The sequence below is a fragment of the Ananas comosus genome, unplaced genomic scaffold (assembly GCF_001540865.1).
Source record: "Ananas comosus cultivar F153 unplaced genomic scaffold, ASM154086v1, whole genome shotgun sequence".
NCBI lineage: Eukaryota > Viridiplantae > Streptophyta > Magnoliopsida > Poales > Bromeliaceae > Ananas > Ananas comosus.
Window position 1 is genome coordinate 1 of NW_017890515.1, and position 16270 is coordinate 16270.

General features: G+C 44.1%; 2 protein-coding genes across 5 annotated transcripts; both read right to left on the reverse strand.

Moving 5' to 3' along the window:
- Window positions 1-16: 16 nt before the first annotated feature.
- LOC109703764 (pentatricopeptide repeat-containing protein At3g22690-like) lies at window positions 17-2023 on the reverse strand (the record flags this gene model as incomplete). The annotated part of the gene is made up of 1 exon (XM_020224478.1): window positions 17-2023. A coding segment is annotated over exon 1 (2007 nt), but the record flags the coding sequence as incomplete, so codon positions are not given.
- Window positions 2024-2171: 148 nt separating this feature from the next.
- Window positions 2172-4796, reverse strand: LOC109703767 (pentatricopeptide repeat-containing protein At3g22670, mitochondrial-like). 4 transcript variants are annotated; one of them, XR_002214009.1, is made up of 3 exons: window positions 4774-4796; window positions 2488-2638; window positions 2172-2311 (listed from the first exon to the last, which is right to left on the reverse strand). XR_002214009.1 is itself a non-coding variant. In XM_020224480.1 (3 exons), exon 1 carries the CDS (start codon window positions 4595-4597, stop codon window positions 2876-2878), a length of 1722 nt encoding a protein of 573 aa, XP_020080069.1. In that variant the 5' UTR covers window positions 4598-4708; the 3' UTR covers window positions 2172-2311; window positions 2488-2638; window positions 2855-2875. The 4 variants fall into 4 exon arrangements, 3 of the variants coding, with proteins under 3 accessions (XP_020080069.1, XP_020080071.1, XP_020080068.1); XM_020224480.1 differs by lacking the exon at window positions 4774-4796 and adding an exon at window positions 2855-4708; XM_020224482.1 differs by lacking the exon at window positions 4774-4796 and adding an exon at window positions 2781-4708 and having other exon boundaries at window positions 2488-2570.
- Between the last annotated feature and the right edge of the window lie 11474 nt (window positions 4797-16270).

Below are 16270 nucleotides of genomic sequence, written 5' to 3' on the forward strand. Positions count from 1 at the left end.
GGATCGTTCCGCATACATCAATCTTACTAGAGCCGATAGTCTTTCGAACCCCTTTATCTCGCATAGACAACCTCACCTTTGCAACATCATTCCACCGTCCTGCCGAAGCGTACATGTTCGATAGAAGAATACGAGCGCCACTTTTCTCTGGAGCCGACTCTAGAACTTTCTTTGTTGCATATTCTGCCATTTCAATGTCACGGTGAATGCGGCTAGAAGCTAATAGTGCCCTCCATATTACATCATTAGGCTCCATCGGCATGCTCTCAATGAGAGCTTGTGCTTCCGCTAATAGACCAGCACGACTAAGGAGATCAACCAAGCAACCGTAATGGACTATTTGCGGGGTGAAGCCATAAGTGTTGCTCATTGAATGGAAAAACGTGCAACCCTCTTCGACTGACCCCGCATGGCTGTACGCTGTCAGTACCCCAACAAACGCCAAGCCATCAGGTTTCACACCGTGATTGATCATTTCTGAGAAAAGCTTAAAAGCTTGATTACCATTACCCTCGAAAGCCATTGCCCCAATCGCGGCAGTCCAAGCTGCAACATCTTTAATAGGCATCCTGCCGAACACATGCATCGCGCTTCGTGAATCACCACATCTAGAAAACATGTCGACCAACGCGGTTCCTAGTCTAACATTGCGTGAGATTCGTTTCTTTTGTGTATAGGTGTACACCCACTTGGCGAGATCAAGAGAACCGAGATACCCACATGCTGAAGCTACGCTAACCAATGTAGCCGTATCAGGTTTTAGTTCTGAATCTTGCATTTTCCTGAAAAGCCCAACAGCTTCCTCAAGTTGACTGTCCTGTACTAGAGCACAAATCATTGTATTCCAAGAAATAAGATCTCTTTCAGGCATCATGTTAAAATGCTCCCAAGCGGAGGTGTAATCACCATTGATAACAAAACCATTTATAATGGTGTTCCAAGTTGCCAGAATCTTGATACGAATTATGTCAAATACCTTCCTTGCAGCTTTCTCATTGCGGCATTTCATGTACATGTCTATGACTGAATTGTTCACAACATCCCAACAGTCAAGCCCATTCCTCAATATATAAGCATGTAATTGTTTTCCTACCTGAATAGCACCTAATTGTGCAGATGCGGAGAGTCCAGCAAGCACAGTAACCCTATCTGGCCGTTGTTTAGAAAGAAGCATTTCATTAACGACACAAAGAGCCTCCTTTGCCATCCCATTGCGTGCATAATTTGAAACCATTATGTTCCAAAGAACAATATCTCTGTATTTGCAATCATCAAAGATTTGTCTTGCTTTCTCTGTAGCCCCGCAACTCATGTACATATCGATGATTGGATTGACCAAAGAGCTAGACCCAACACCAGAATTCGATATATATGAGCAAATCTTCTCCCCCTGCATGAGATCTTGCAACCGTGCACAAGCCGAAAGCACGCAAGCCATGGTGACGGAATTGGGTTCGATTCGGCCATCCCTCACCATATCATGAAACAAAGAAATAGCCTTTTCTGAGCAGTCCCCCTTAGCATAACCATCAATTAGACTAGTCCATGAGACTACATTTCTTTGCAGCATTCCATCAAACACCCGTTGAGCACAACTCATTTCCCCACACTCAACATAGAAGTGGACCAAAGAATTCTGGATAAAAAGGTCACCTTGGACTCCTCCCTCTTCTCCTATCTTGAGTAAAACCCCATGTAATTGCTGTCCTTCCTCAAAAGCTAAGATCTTTGAGCAAACGGTGAGCAGAGGAGGGAAACTAAAGCGATCGGGAACAACCCCAACACTTACCATTCCAATGTAGAGCTTAAGAGCTTCATCAAGAGAACCAATAGAGGAGTAACCTCTAATGAGAGAGTTCCACAAGAAGGGGTCGGCTTCTTCCTCTTCCTCTGCTTCTTCCTCCCGCAAAAGCTCAAAGGCCTTAATGGCGTAGTGTAAGCTCTCCGAAGTGGGTATTTTGGAGTACGCGGCGACGAGCTTTGAGACGGATGAGGGGAGATAGAGGAGGCCATTTACGGTCATGTTGCCATGGATTTGGGCGACTTCTTTGAGGTTTGTGCATAATTTGAGGAGACGGCGGGTCGGCCGGAGCCATCGATTGGTCAATAAAGGAGCGGCTTGGAGAGGGACCTTGGGTTGTCAACAGGGAGAGAGTGGTGGGTCAGCCATAAGTAAATGAGGTGGAGCTCCACGTTTTAGCTGATCCACTAATTAGTCATCTTCTTCACACCTTATAGGAGTAGGTGAGGAGCTCGATGAGAAAAGATGGGATGAGGTAATTCCCAAAACAAATAGCTGACTTGGATAAATCTGCAGAAAAGTTTGCAAATCGGAATGAGTAAGGACAAACACGCAGTGGGTTAATCCTAAATCCTGATTTGAGGCAACAGTTAGATATACTAGTCTCAACTTTGATATAAACTATTAAGCTTTTACTTTGGAAAATAATCCAATAACTAGTAGTCTTTGGATTGAAAGGAGCCTACCTTTAAGACGGAGAAAAATACATTCCAAGGTATCCATACTTAAACAATTGTTAATGGTCAATCGTGGGTCCAGCGATGGGTGCCTAGACATGTATGAGAATCATTGTTCAACAAAGCACCAATAAGCGATAAAGCATTTGTTGAAAACATGCTGCAAGAAGGACAATTAACACGCGATGATAAAATACCCAAAAAATTTCAAAAGCCTAGATAATTGCACTTGTGCACTGCATCAGCAGAAAAAGACAAAAAAGAAAAAGAAAACGAAAAAGAAAACAGAGAAAATAGTTCACCATTTGCTAGCATATTTTGGAAAACCAATCATGACAAGCCAATATGTGAAAACATGTGAAACTTCCAAACTTATTAGCAAGTTTTGAAAAACCAATCATGACAACCCAATAGATTGTTGTCTAGTCTGGTTCCTATTGGCCACGGCTCGCTGACGAGGTGGTTTCAAAGTCTCTGCCTTAATCATCAATTGGTGAATCTTTCTCTTCGCTTTGTCCATATTCTTCCTTTCAAGTGCCCCCATTAGCATATTGTATGTATTGTCGTTGGGAATCAAACCCCTCAATACCATCTGCTCGAAAAATAGGCACGACCGCTCTAACTTACCGTTTCGACAAAGCCCGTTAACTAATAGAGTATAGGTGCTAAAGTCAGGGCTGATATCTTTCCTAAGCATATGACCTAATAAAAAATATAGTATCTTCACCCATTGCCTTTTACAACACAGTTTCAATAAGGGCGTATAAGTCTTTACGTCCGGCTTGCACGAGGTCTCTTCCATTTTAACCAGCAACTTTAGGGCATTCTCCTCCTGAGAATGATCACAGAAAGCTGAAATCAATGTATTAAATGTATTCACATTTGGAGATATCCCACTTCCGCACATCTCCTCAAATATATTATTGGCATCTCGTAACCATCCAGCTCTACCGAGTATATAGATTAAAGAGTTGTAGAACGAAGTGTCTGGAATACAACCATCCTTCTTCATTTTATCAAAAATTTCGAGAGCTTCTTGGGTTTTCTTTGCCTTCCCCAATGAATGCATTACAATAGTGTAAGTAACAACATTTGGATTACAACCTTGGGCATGCATCTCATCAAGAACTGCATCGACCATTGTGAAATTCTTGTCCAAGCAATATGCTTCAATTAGACTAGTGTAAGTTATAACACACGGATAAAAACCAAATTGTCGCATTTCCTTCATAGTTTCTCGAGCCTCTTCTAGCTTTTGAGCTTTGCACCACCCATGGACCAAAGTATTAAAACTACTGGCGTCGGGTGGTATCTCACTCCTTAGCTCCAGAAAGGCATCTCTTGCATGCCTCACACTCCTCTCCTTACACAGGGTATCCAATAGCACATTCATGGCTTGGGTATCTTTCTCAACTCCGAAATGCTCGAAGCCGTTAAACGCATTTATCGCCTCACTCCACCTTCCGGCGCCGGCAAGTCTTCTCATGACCTTTGTCATAGTTGCTAGAGACACTAAACCCCCGAGTCGAACCATCTCCTCGATCAATCCCCACATAGTATCAAATTGCTTAAATTTACCTAAAATGTCGACCATCACGTCGTAAGTATCAGCCGAGTGCATATAGTAATTTCTCTGGGTACCAGCCCACATGAAGAAACCAAAAGCAGGAACCCAATCATTATTAAACCTCTGCAATATCTTATCAACCAAGGGCTTAGAGATCCTGATAGAGCACCCATCATCGATAGCTATAAGCACTGCCTCAGGAGACGAGAAATTAGAGTTTAAAATGCGACTAATTTGCTCAACATCCACCTCAAAATCGGTGATATCACGAGAAACAGCCCTAAAAAAAACCTTCAAAGAGTTGGGGGGTTTCGAACTGTTAATGCTATCGTCTGAGAATTCGACTTCGGGTGGGAGAACAAACTCATCATCTGAACCGACATAAGACGGATCATCCTCTGGGTACATAAACCAATCGGGGAGCTCCAGCGATTCCTGTGATTCGACTAGATTACAGAATCCACTTGAAATGCTGGAAAAGGCCCCATTTTTTCGACTTCTTGATGCCAAAAACAGCGGCGCCGCTGCAAGGATGCTTCGGCAACCTCTCATGCTTCCAAAACCCAGATGCCAATAATTGCAGCAAATTTGTATATTTGACAACCAAATCAACGAAATTAAACAGTATACGTGGTCGAATTTTGCAAGATGTATGTAACAACCCTGAAGAATAAATGGTAGAAGTAGTAGTTAACAGAGGGAGTTAGCCAAACAATGTTCAACTTTACACAGTAGAGCAGAGATAAGCGGCAATGCAGCAGTTGAAGGAAGGGCGAGCTTGCGGAAACGATCGACGACTGCCATGGGTCGTTCGGGTGGAACTCCGGCGGAATAACGGGGTAGGGCATCTCGGAGCGGAGAGAGCGGAAGGAAGGATCCGAGGGTTCCTTACGGTTAGGAACGGCCCAACAGAATCTAACGATATTCGGAACGCAAGAGAGTACTCAAAGCCCCCTGCAGCCGTTCTTGAACTGCTTCGTAATCTTCGGAGCTGCAGGCAAAAGGCGCGACCTCTACTACCCGTCCCTTGGCGGAGCGAGACGGTCGCGAGGCGACCGACATCCACGCCCGACCTGCGGAGCGGAGTAGGATGGCTCGAATCTTCGGAGCGAGCCAAATAGGCGGACCGTACCCTCCTGCGGAGCGAGACAAGGAGGCGGCGACCCTGACATCCGCAGCCCGACGCAATCACTCTCTCCTCCGGGCCTGCTCAACCAGCCGAGGCCCATAACCCGTTCGCATATCGACCCAGCCGGAGCCGACCTTCTTATTAAACAAATTGCTGTTAAGCAACTGTGTGTAGGATAGTTTAATTTTCATTTCCGTTACAAATTGTTGACCTATATAACCTAAACGGTGCCTATGGATCGGGTCGCGGACTTGCCGGTAGTGATATACCTGTATATGTATCCTAAAAAGAAATGGTTTAGAAAAAAATAAAAAAAATTACTACCTACTTTAATTTCGGGTAGATCCGCGGGTTAGGACTTAAGTCACTAAATATACCTATTGGGGCTGTCACGTCCCGAGCTTGATCTATTTGGTTTTTTTGTCCCGATCGATCCGGGCCCGTACACAGACGCCGAACGAACAGCACCTCCTCTGTTCGCCCAAGGCTCAACAACAACGGATACATGTATAAAGAAATTAAACAATTCCCAGGATCACATTTCAATATACATGGCTTGCACGAAGACAAGCAACAACACAAGTGATAGTAAGTCTAACTAAACATGAAATCCACTGTAATTTAAAACTTTACATAACTGAAATATTTAGTTATTACATGCTTTATATACATTCATTTACATGTCTCTGTACATCGAAATAGATGATACATGAACCCAAAATGGTATACCACTAGTACTCGGGTGTCCACTAGCTAGGCTGCTGGCTCTTGCCTCGATCCTCGGCCACAATACTCGCACTGGAACCTGTATGGTTAGTGGTGTGAGAACTACAAGAAAGTTCCCAGTGGGTTCGGCCGCCGACCTCGCCGACTCACCCACTAGATCTACTCAGGCATATGTAGACAAGAAAAGTAAACAGATAGTAACCAACTATAACATGTAACTACTACAATGCCTGCACAAAGCTGAAAGGAAGCAATATAGGAAAACTGTAATTATGCATGTATGCTTTTCACTAACTTTACCCAATCTTTTGGTTAACCCTCTGGTTAACAGCTGGACAAGTACGTTAGTCCTGGGGCAAGTACGTTAGCCCATAAATTTACCCAATTCAGTGGTTAACCCTTTGGTTAACAATAACTCACCATCGAAATCCCTCACGGGCCCTAAGCTGCCTCCCGATGGGACCGTCTGTCGGACAAGTACGTTAGTCCTGGGGCAAGTACGTTAGCCCAACAAGTGACTACTCCGGAGCTCACTGCCTGGGGGGAGCGACCACCACCAAGCTAAGAAAACAGACTATGTGAGTAAGATCTGATTCCCCTTTAGAGGATTCAACTGACAACAATGTCACAATTTAACTCTAACTAGTTCTTTATACTAGTTTCATAATTGCATTTCTCGATGCTAACCAAATCTCTAGTCATGATGTCACCAAGTTTACTATTGTCTTGGTCCTTTACAGTTTCATACATTCATAGGGTTCTATGTCCACATGCTAATGTTCATATGTTCTTACTATCAATAAGAATTCACACGTTCAATATCACTTACATAATGCCAATGCCCATACCCTATAATGTATGAATTCAGAAGTAAATATGCTCAATGAATAGCATAGACATAAAAGGTGATTCAAAGACTTCGGATAGCACCACCCACCTGTAGTGGTGTCCACAACTAGGATCTCACGTCTCGGAAAGCGTCGACGACTATCTCTCGCGACTCCGTGCAAATAGGACTAGAGCGGTCTTCACCGTAATTAGCGCGTCGCCGACCTGTCGGAAAGTCAATTTAGACTTTCGAGCATGTTCAATTATCATTTACATAAGACTAGGAGAGATTAAACTAGAGTCATCGCTCATATTTTACAAGTTAGCATTTCAATGCTACAGAAAGCGGCAACTATAGCCGAAAACCTTCTTTTGGCGATATCTTTGCGTAGGTTCGTCGGATTGCCGAACCGACTTCGCCAACGCGTTTCTTTTACCCTGAATTTGGTTTATACGCGGTCAATTTCACTTTAGGATTCTTATTTTGCAAAAGTGCATTGCCGGGGTCAGTTTTCTCAAAAATACTATTTCAATGCAATTTCACAATTCAATAGAGTAATTCAACTCTTTATTAGCCCAAGGTCCTCAAATCAGTTAGTAAAAACTGTCTAAATACTTCGATTCATCTTTCACTCTATTTCATTATCTTTCTTTCTTGCTTTCTTTTCTTTTCTTTCCTTTCTTTTCTTTCCTTTCCTTTCTTTTCTTTCCTTTCCTTTCTTTTCTTTCTTTTCTTGCTTGCTGCCCCTGCAGGGCAGCAGCTGCTGCTGCCACTGCTGCTGCGCATGCTGCTGCTGTTGCTGCTCCTCAGCTGCTACTCTAGCAGCTGCTGCTGCTGATGCCACTGCTGCTGGCTGCTGCTGCTGAAGCTGCTGCTCAGCAGCTCCTGCTGAGCTGCTGCTGCTGCTGACTGCTGGCTGCTACAGCTGCTGCTGATGCTATTGCTGCTGCTACTCCAGCAGCTGCTGCTGCTGTCCACTGCTGCTGCTGCTAGCTGCTGAAGCTGCTGCTGCTGCTGAAGCTGCTGCTGCTGAAGCTACTGTTGCTGAAGCTGCTGGCAGCAGCTGGCTAAGCTGCTGCTGCTGCAGCAGGTTGCTTGTGCTGCTGCTGCTGCTGCTGAGCAAGCTGCTGCTGCTCGCTGCTAAGGCTGACAGCAGGGAGAAGGGAAGAAACAAAGCAAGGAGAGAGAGAGGAAATAAAATTCTCACCTTTCTTTTTCTTCTTCTTCTTCTTCTTCTTCTCTTTTCTCTTCTTTTCTTTTCTCTTCTCTCTCTACGTATGGGCTGCAGAAGGGGGATAAGGATGGAGCTCCCCTGTTGGCAGGTTTAGTGGAATTCCACTAAGCCATCGCTAATTACCATTTTGCCCCTCGACTAATCCGTTTATCCGCGCGGATCAAATACCTTTCGCAGGCCCTTCCGAAAGTCCGATTGAGCTCAAATTTGGCAGGAATGTTCGTTTTTACTTGACAAGTCCACTGAAATTTTAACATTTCAGTTTCGACCCCGTTTGGTCACTGCGAACTGTCCCGAACTGTAATCTTTATCCGATAACTTTCAGATGCTATTTCTCTCTCTACAGGTGTTAGAAAAATATGAAACTTCAAATCTAGCCTCATAATAATGTTCCTGACATCTCTGCGAATTTTCATAATTTTCTGACGCTGTGCATTTTCTGCTAATTTTCTCAGTCCCATTCTTTACAGAAAATTTCAAATCTTCTGTTTTCGCTCCGATTTCACCCAAACACTTCCAAAATACACCAAGGGACCTTCCCAAGCTACCAATTTAATTTGGAAATAATTCCTTTTCATTTTGACATTATTTGAGCCGAATTAGAAATAGAATCGGCTCCAATTCCAATACATGGCCGTTTTGCACTACCACTTCGCACTGAGCTCTTCAAAACCCTTTGAAAACACACCCTTGGCTTTTCCAAAACTTCACAATTGATTCGGAGATACTACAATGTATCCTTCCGCCTTACTTTAATTCTTTTAATCAAAGTTAGGGTCGGAAATCCGAAATTCTCTTTACTCTCTTTACATTTCGTTTCGCGCCCAATTTGCGCCGACACACTTATTTCTCTTTGGAACTCATTCCAACGCATCACAAATCCCTCGGGGATGATGTCCAACTAGCTCAATCCTCACTTTGACCCTCTAGGTCAAAGTTGACATCGCGACTCCAAGTTTCCATATGTTACATTCTCCTCCCGTTAACAAAAGTTTCGTCCGCGAAACTTAGATCATTACCCCTTATTGCTTAACGGATGGAGATAACTTTCCAAATGCTATTCCAAAGTTTCTCAATTTCATTCCATACTATACTGATTTCTCCAAATCAGTCTCTACGAACACTTTGTTCGCATTTCCCAATCTCAACTCGTCATCGATGCTTATTTTAGCAATTCTGAGTAATTCATCCATAGGACCAAGCTTTTGCTTTCACGGTCTCTACTCATAATCTACTTGCATAGATCTACTACACTCGCTTTCAGTATGAATGAGTAAACCAGTACCACAATTCGGTTCATAAGTTACCGATCCGATACAGGCCGATTGCCTAACCCAACCATGATACGACATAATGCCTCTCGCTCGCAAGCGTAGACCCAATTATCACGTAGCAAAGTTCTCATTTGCGACATCGCATACCTGCTCCAACTGGGAGCAACCGAGACCCTAAACCACGTCAAGTCCTCGGGTTGGTTCGCTACACACTCTGAGTGTTCTCGATCTCACGATCTAACACGTGGCATCCCACGTACTCGGGTTTATGCTCGGACTACCGTCCTGACCAAAACTCTCTGCCCTACCCGTAGGTACCGGGCCGCTGCCTCTCGCAGCTGACTGCGCCTGCCCTATGGGCCCAGGCTCCACAGTCTAAAAAGGGTCCAGGCACGGATCGTCCCCAAGCACTACCCGCCAACGTCGTTTCACACGAAATGCTCTACAGAGCTACAAGTATCACTATCGGCTCCTAAGCACCTAGTGCGAGCCACCAGCCCCGCGAGTGATCCTTGGTACGCTTCACACTTAGCAACGCTCAAGTGCTACTGCCAACACACTCTCCTGGCTGAATCAGAATCCACATTCTACGGACAGCTATACTCAAGCGTCCTACACTATCGCGTCTCTTGCCAGACATCTCACGCTAGGCAATTCAACCTATGTCTCAATTACGCAACCACAATTCCTCAACTTATTTGAGGTACAACTTAACTAACTCGCCAAAACCAGGCGATCATCTAACCATGCCACAACAGTGACGCCCTTACCACTACACAATCCATCGGAAATACCATCTGGATTTTCGAACTCTAGAAACGTCTTCTAACGTTTCTACTTTAATTCTCATTACCACCCGAATGGTTTAGAGAATAGGTCCACCATGTCCATCTTCATCTCGAGCCCCAACATTGGCTCACTGTGACTGCTCGCTAGCACGATCCAACTGTCTATTCCACAATAGACAATATATTCTCTTCCTCCCTGCATGCTAGGGTCAAATCCAAGTTTCTATTTCATTCCTCTCGAAGTAAGAGGTCAACCAACAGACCTTTCCGAATTCTAGGATAACGACTACAACTCCCTTCCAAGTGTCACTTAACATTCGATTAACCACTTAAGCTCAATATCAGTCGCTTATCGTTCATTCTTCACTAATCAATTCGCGCATCTTCCGCCCAAATATCACTTAACTTCGACCATAAGATTCAATTTGAAGTCCATAGCTTAGGACTGCGTATAACTTTGACACATTTTCTGTCGAAGTTTCCTTATTTCATAATCGGCCTTGTTTCCAATATCTCTTACACTGGTGTACTAATCATAGCTTAGCATATAGAAAATCTTTCTACCTACTTTTCCATCAAATATAGGCGGATTAAACCACATAAACGCCGTCAGTCCTACTAACGATTGCTTGTGCTCAGCCCTTGTTGCAGTCGAATCAGAATCAGACGGCCCAGAAACCACTGGAGGGATAATCACTGAAAAAGGGGGGGCACAATCGCTGGCGGATCAGGTATAGGTGCATCCTGACTCCCAGATACTGGTGTTGTCGCCCGTTGCGACACTAGATCCTATAACCTCATTATGTTCTCTTCCTGCCTCTGCATAGCTCCAGCTCCAATGCGCTCACCGGAGCACGTAGCTCCAGAACTTCGCTAGATCCAGTCTGCTCTGGCATCCTAGAAGGTGATGCCGGAGTGGATCTCGTCGCACGTCGCGACATTTCTCTTGAAATGAACCCTTTACACTAGTAAAACAATACCAATCAGGCGAAAGCAATCAAGTATATTTATACTCAACTCTTAGCTTTATGTTGTGGGCCCCCAACATAACTCCTTAGTTGTATATAAATAACACTTGGATCAGCCCCTAATTAACATTAGAGACTTACTAACAACTAACCAAATTTATTTAGCTTTCGCTATCATTAGATTCGCGCCACTCGCGTTCCTGGTTCCTAGGTTTCCATTCCTAAGTCCCCTAGGTCATCCTAGACTTTCACTATCACTTGCTCTGATACCACTCTATCTGTCACGTCCCGAGCCTCGCCTATTTGGTCGATCCGGGCCCGTACACAGACGCCGAACGAACAGTACCTCCTCTGTTCGCCCAAGGCTCAACAACAACGGATACATGTATAAAGAAATTAAACAATTCCCAGGATCACATTTCAATATACATGGCTTGCACGATGGCAAGCAACAACACAAGTGATAGTACGTCTAACTAAACATATAATCCACTGTAATTTAAAACTTTACATAACTGAAACATTTAGTTATTACATGCTTTATATACAATCATTTACATGTCTCTGTACATCGAAATAGATAATACATGAACCCAAAATGGTATACCACTAGTACTCGGGTGTCCACTAGCTAGGCTGCTGGCTCTTGCCTCGATCCTCGGCCACAATACTCGTACTGGAACCTGTATGGTTAGTGGTGTGTGAGAACTACAAGAAAGTTCCCAGTGGGTTCGGCTGCCGACTTCGCCGACTCACCCACTAGGTCTATTCAGGCATATGTAGGCAAGAAAAGTAAGCAAATAGTAACCAACTATAACATGTAACTACTACAATGCCTGTACAAAGCTGAAAGAAGTAACAGATATGAAAACTGTAAATATGCATGCATGCTTTTCATTAACTTTACCTAATCTTTTGATTAACCCTCTGGTTAACAGCTGGACAAGTACGTTAGTCCATAAATTTACCCAATTCAGTGGTTAACCCTTTGGTTAACAATAACTCACCAACGAAATCCCTCACGGGCCCTAAGCTGCCTCCCGATGGGACCGTCTGTCGGACAAGTACGTTAGTCCTGGGGCTAGTACGTTAGCCCAACAAGTGACTACTCCGGAGCTCACTGCCTGGGGGGAGCGACCACCACCAAGCTAAGAAAACAGACTATGTGAGTAAGATCTGATCCCCTTTTAGAGGATTCAACTGACAACAATGTCACAATTTAACTCTAACTAGTTCTTTATACTAGTTTCATAATTGCATTTCTCGATGCTAACCAAATCTCTAATCATGATGTCACCAAGTTTACTATTGTCTTAGTCCTTTACAGTTTCATAATTTCACTGTTTATCTCACAATGCTATCCAATTCTCTAGTTAGAATGTCACCAAGTTTACTATTGTCAAAGTCCATGCATTCATAGGGTTCTATGTCCACAATCTAAGGTTCACAAATTCTCATTGTTGATAGGAATTCACATTTTCACTCGCTCAATGCCAAACACCCTATAATGCGTGACTACAAATATAAATATGCTCAACGAAGAATTATAGACATAAAAGGTGATTCAAAGAGTTCGGATAGCACCACCCACCTGTAGTGGTGTCAATCAACTAAAATCCACGTCTCGGAAAGCGTCGAGACTATCTCTCGCGACTCCATGCAATTAGGACTAGAACGGCCGCTACCGTAATTAGCGCGTCGTCGACCTGTCGGAAAGTCAAATTAGACTCTTGGGCACGTTTACTTTTCACTTATAAAGGATTAGAAAAGATTAAACTAGAGTCAATACTCATATTTTACAAATTAGCATTTCAATGCTATATAAAACGGCAACTATAGCCGAAAAACTTCTTTTGGCGATATCTTTGCGTAGGTTCGTCGGATTGCCGAACCGACTTCGCCAACGCGTTTCTTTTACCCTCAATTTGGTTTACACGCGGTCAATTTCGCATTAGGACTCTTATTTTGCAAAAGTGCATTGCCGGGGTCAGTTTTCATTTAAACCCCGTTTTTATAGAAACCCTAACTTATTTTGCATCTTTTCATTTTCTTTCTTTCATTTTTTCTTCTTATTCTTTCTTTCTTTTCTTTTCTTACTTTCTTTCTTTCTTTCTTTCTTTTCTTTCTTTCTTTCCTCACTTTCTTTCTTTCTTTCCTTTTCTTTCCCTGCAGGCTGCAGCTGCTGCTGCTGTTGAAGCTTCTCTGCTGAAGCTGCTGCTGCTGCGGACTGCTCAGCAGCTAGCTGAGCTGCTGCTGCTGAAGCCCTGCTGCTGCTGCTGTTCTTGCTAAGCTGCTGCTCAGCAGCTTGCGCAAGCTGCTGCTGCTGCTAAAGCTCTGCGCAAGGCTGCTGAGGCTGCTGCTGCTAACTGCCGAGCTGCTGCTGCTGATTCTACTACTGCTGCTGCTGAAGCCCCTGCTGACAGCAGCTACCACTGCTGACTGCCAAGCTGCTGCTGCTATTACTTGCTCAGCCTCTAGGCTGAGCTGCAGCTGCTGCTGCTGATTGCTTGCTGCTGCTGACAGCAGCAGAGAAAAGGGAGTGAGGGGGGGAAAGAAAACAGAGCAAAGAGAGGAAAAGAAATAGAAATCTTTACCTTTCTTTCTTCTTTGTCTTTCTTCTTCTTCTTCTCTTTTCTCTTCTCTTCTTTGCTCCTTCTTTTCTCCTTCTCTCTCTCTGGACGTAGGCAGCAAGAATGAAGAGGGAGGGGATAAGGATGGAGCTCCCTGGCAGGGGACTTAGTGGAATTCCACTAACTTGGTGATAATTACCATAATGCCCCTCGACTAATCCGTTTAGCGACACGGATCAACTACCTTTCGCAGGCCCTTCCGAAAGTCCGATTGAGCTCAAATTTGGCAGGAATGTTCGTTTTTACTTAACAAGTCCACTGAAATTTTAACATTTCAGTTTCGACCCCGTTTGGTCACTGCGAACTGTCCCGAACTGTAATCTTTATCAGATAACTTCCAGATGCTATTTCTCTCTCTACAGGTGTCAGAAAAATCTGAAACTTCAAAACTAACCTTATAATAATGTTCCTGACATCTCTGCCAATTTTCGTAATTTTCTGACACTGTGCATTTTCTGCTAATTTTCTCAGTCCCGTTCTTTACAGAAAATTTCAAATCTTCTGTTTTTGCTCCGATTTTAACACGAACACTTCCAAAACATGCCAAGGGACTTTCACAAGCTACCAATTCAATTTGGAAGGCATTCCTTTTCATTTTGACATCATATGGTTCATTTCGACCAAATCGACTACATAATTCAGCATTCGAGTTACAATGGCAATTGGAGTTCTTTTGTCACTTCGTTTCCACTTGTATCTATTCCCACACTTCCAAAGTGTGCCAATGACTGATCTCAAGCTTCTAATTCAGTTTAGAAGTCTCTAATTTCCATTTTAGCATTATTGTGCCCACTTTGATCACAATTAGCTTCTAATCAAGTTTCAGTCTATTACAATCTCCCCTCCTTAAAATAGTTTCGTCCTCGAAACTCGATTTCATACTTCAATTCTCCTGGTCAAATAGATGAGGGAAGAGATTCCATCACTCGCAATTTCCACTTCTCAACGAAGGGTTCATTCTAACAGCTCCACACTTAAATGATCTGACGGCATAATCCGCCAACATTTCCCGTGGCTACTCATTACTCAAGTGTCTCCTAGAGACCACTTTACTTTCTCTTTATCCTTGGATGCTACAAGCCACCATCAATGTCCATTCGTCTTGCAACGAATTTATACGAACCCGCCATTCATGGTTCAGGCCAAAACAAACTAACAGAGTTGTCGGTCACACCGACCATCGGTTCCCACAGGTGGACCAGGGGCCACCAACCCTACGTAGGCCTACAGCCGAAACCGATCTCGACGACGCCTAGCGTCTCTCGCTCGCAAGCGCAAACCCAATTATCACGTAGCAAAGTTCTCATTTGAGACATCGCATACCTGCTCCAACTGGGAGCAACCGAGACCCTAAACCACGCCAAATTCTCGGGTTGGGTCGCTACACACCCTGTGTGTCCTCGATCTCACGATCTAACACGTGGCATTCCACGTACTCGGGTCTATGCTCGGACTACCGTCCTGACCAAAACTCTCTGCCCTACCCGTAGGTACCGGGACGCTGCCTCTCGCAGCTGACTGCGCCTGCCCAATGGGCCCAGGCTCCACAGTCCAAAAAGGGTCCAGGCACGGCTCGTCCCCAAGCACTACCCGCCAACGTCGTTTCACACGAAATGCTCTACAGAGCTACAAGTATAACTATCGGCTCCTAAGCACCTAGTGCGAGCCACCAGCCCCGCGAGTGATCCATGGCACGCTTCACACTTAGCAACGCTCAGGTGCTACTGCCAACACACTCTCCTGGCTGAATCAGAATCCACATTCTACGGACAGCTATACTCAAGCGTCCTACACTATCGCGTCTCTTGCCAGACATCTCACGCTAGGCAATTCAGCCTATGTCTCAATTACGCAACCACAATTCCTCAACTTATTTAAGGTACAACTCAACTAACTCGCCAAAACCAGGCGATCATCTAACCACGCCACAACAGTGACGCCCTTACCACTACACAATCCATCGGAAATACCATCTGGATTTTCGAACTCTAGAAACGTCTTCTAACGTTTCTACTTTAATTCTCATTACCACCCGAATGGTTTAGAGAATAGGTCCACCATGTCCATCTTCATCTCGAGCCCCAACATTGGCTCACTGTGACTGCTCGCTAGCACGATCCAACTGTCTATTCCACAATAGACAATATATTCTCTTCATCCCTGCATGCTAGGGTCAAATCCAAATTTCTATCACACTCTTGCATGTACCGCTCGGAGTTCGTATCGTTTCCAAGTATACAATCTTCTTACTGAAGGCAAATTACCATCACTTCACTTATCCAATACTACACGCGGCCTTGCCGTGTGAAAGTCACCACAATCATTCCTCTCGAAGTAAAAGGTCAACCAACAGACCTTTCCGAATTCTAGGATAACGACTACAACTCCCTTCCGGGTGTCACTTAACACTCGATTAACCACTTAAGCTCAATATCAGTCGCTTATCCTTCATTCTTCACTAATCAATTCGCGCATCTTCCGCACAAATATCACTTAACTTCGACCATAAGATTCAATTTGATACTTCCTCAGAAGTTCATAGCTTAGGACTGCGTATAACTTTGACACATTTTCTGTCGAAGTTTCCTTATTTCATAATCGGCCTTGTTTCCAATATCCAAAGATCTGCCTCTTTTCCACCAAATAT

Bases quoted from the DNA above. Each gene is read 5' to 3' on its own strand.
- LOC109703767 (XM_020224480.1), bottom strand. From the start codon at position 4,597: ATGAGAGGTTGCCGAAGCATCCTTGCAGCGGCGCCGCTGTTTTTGGCA.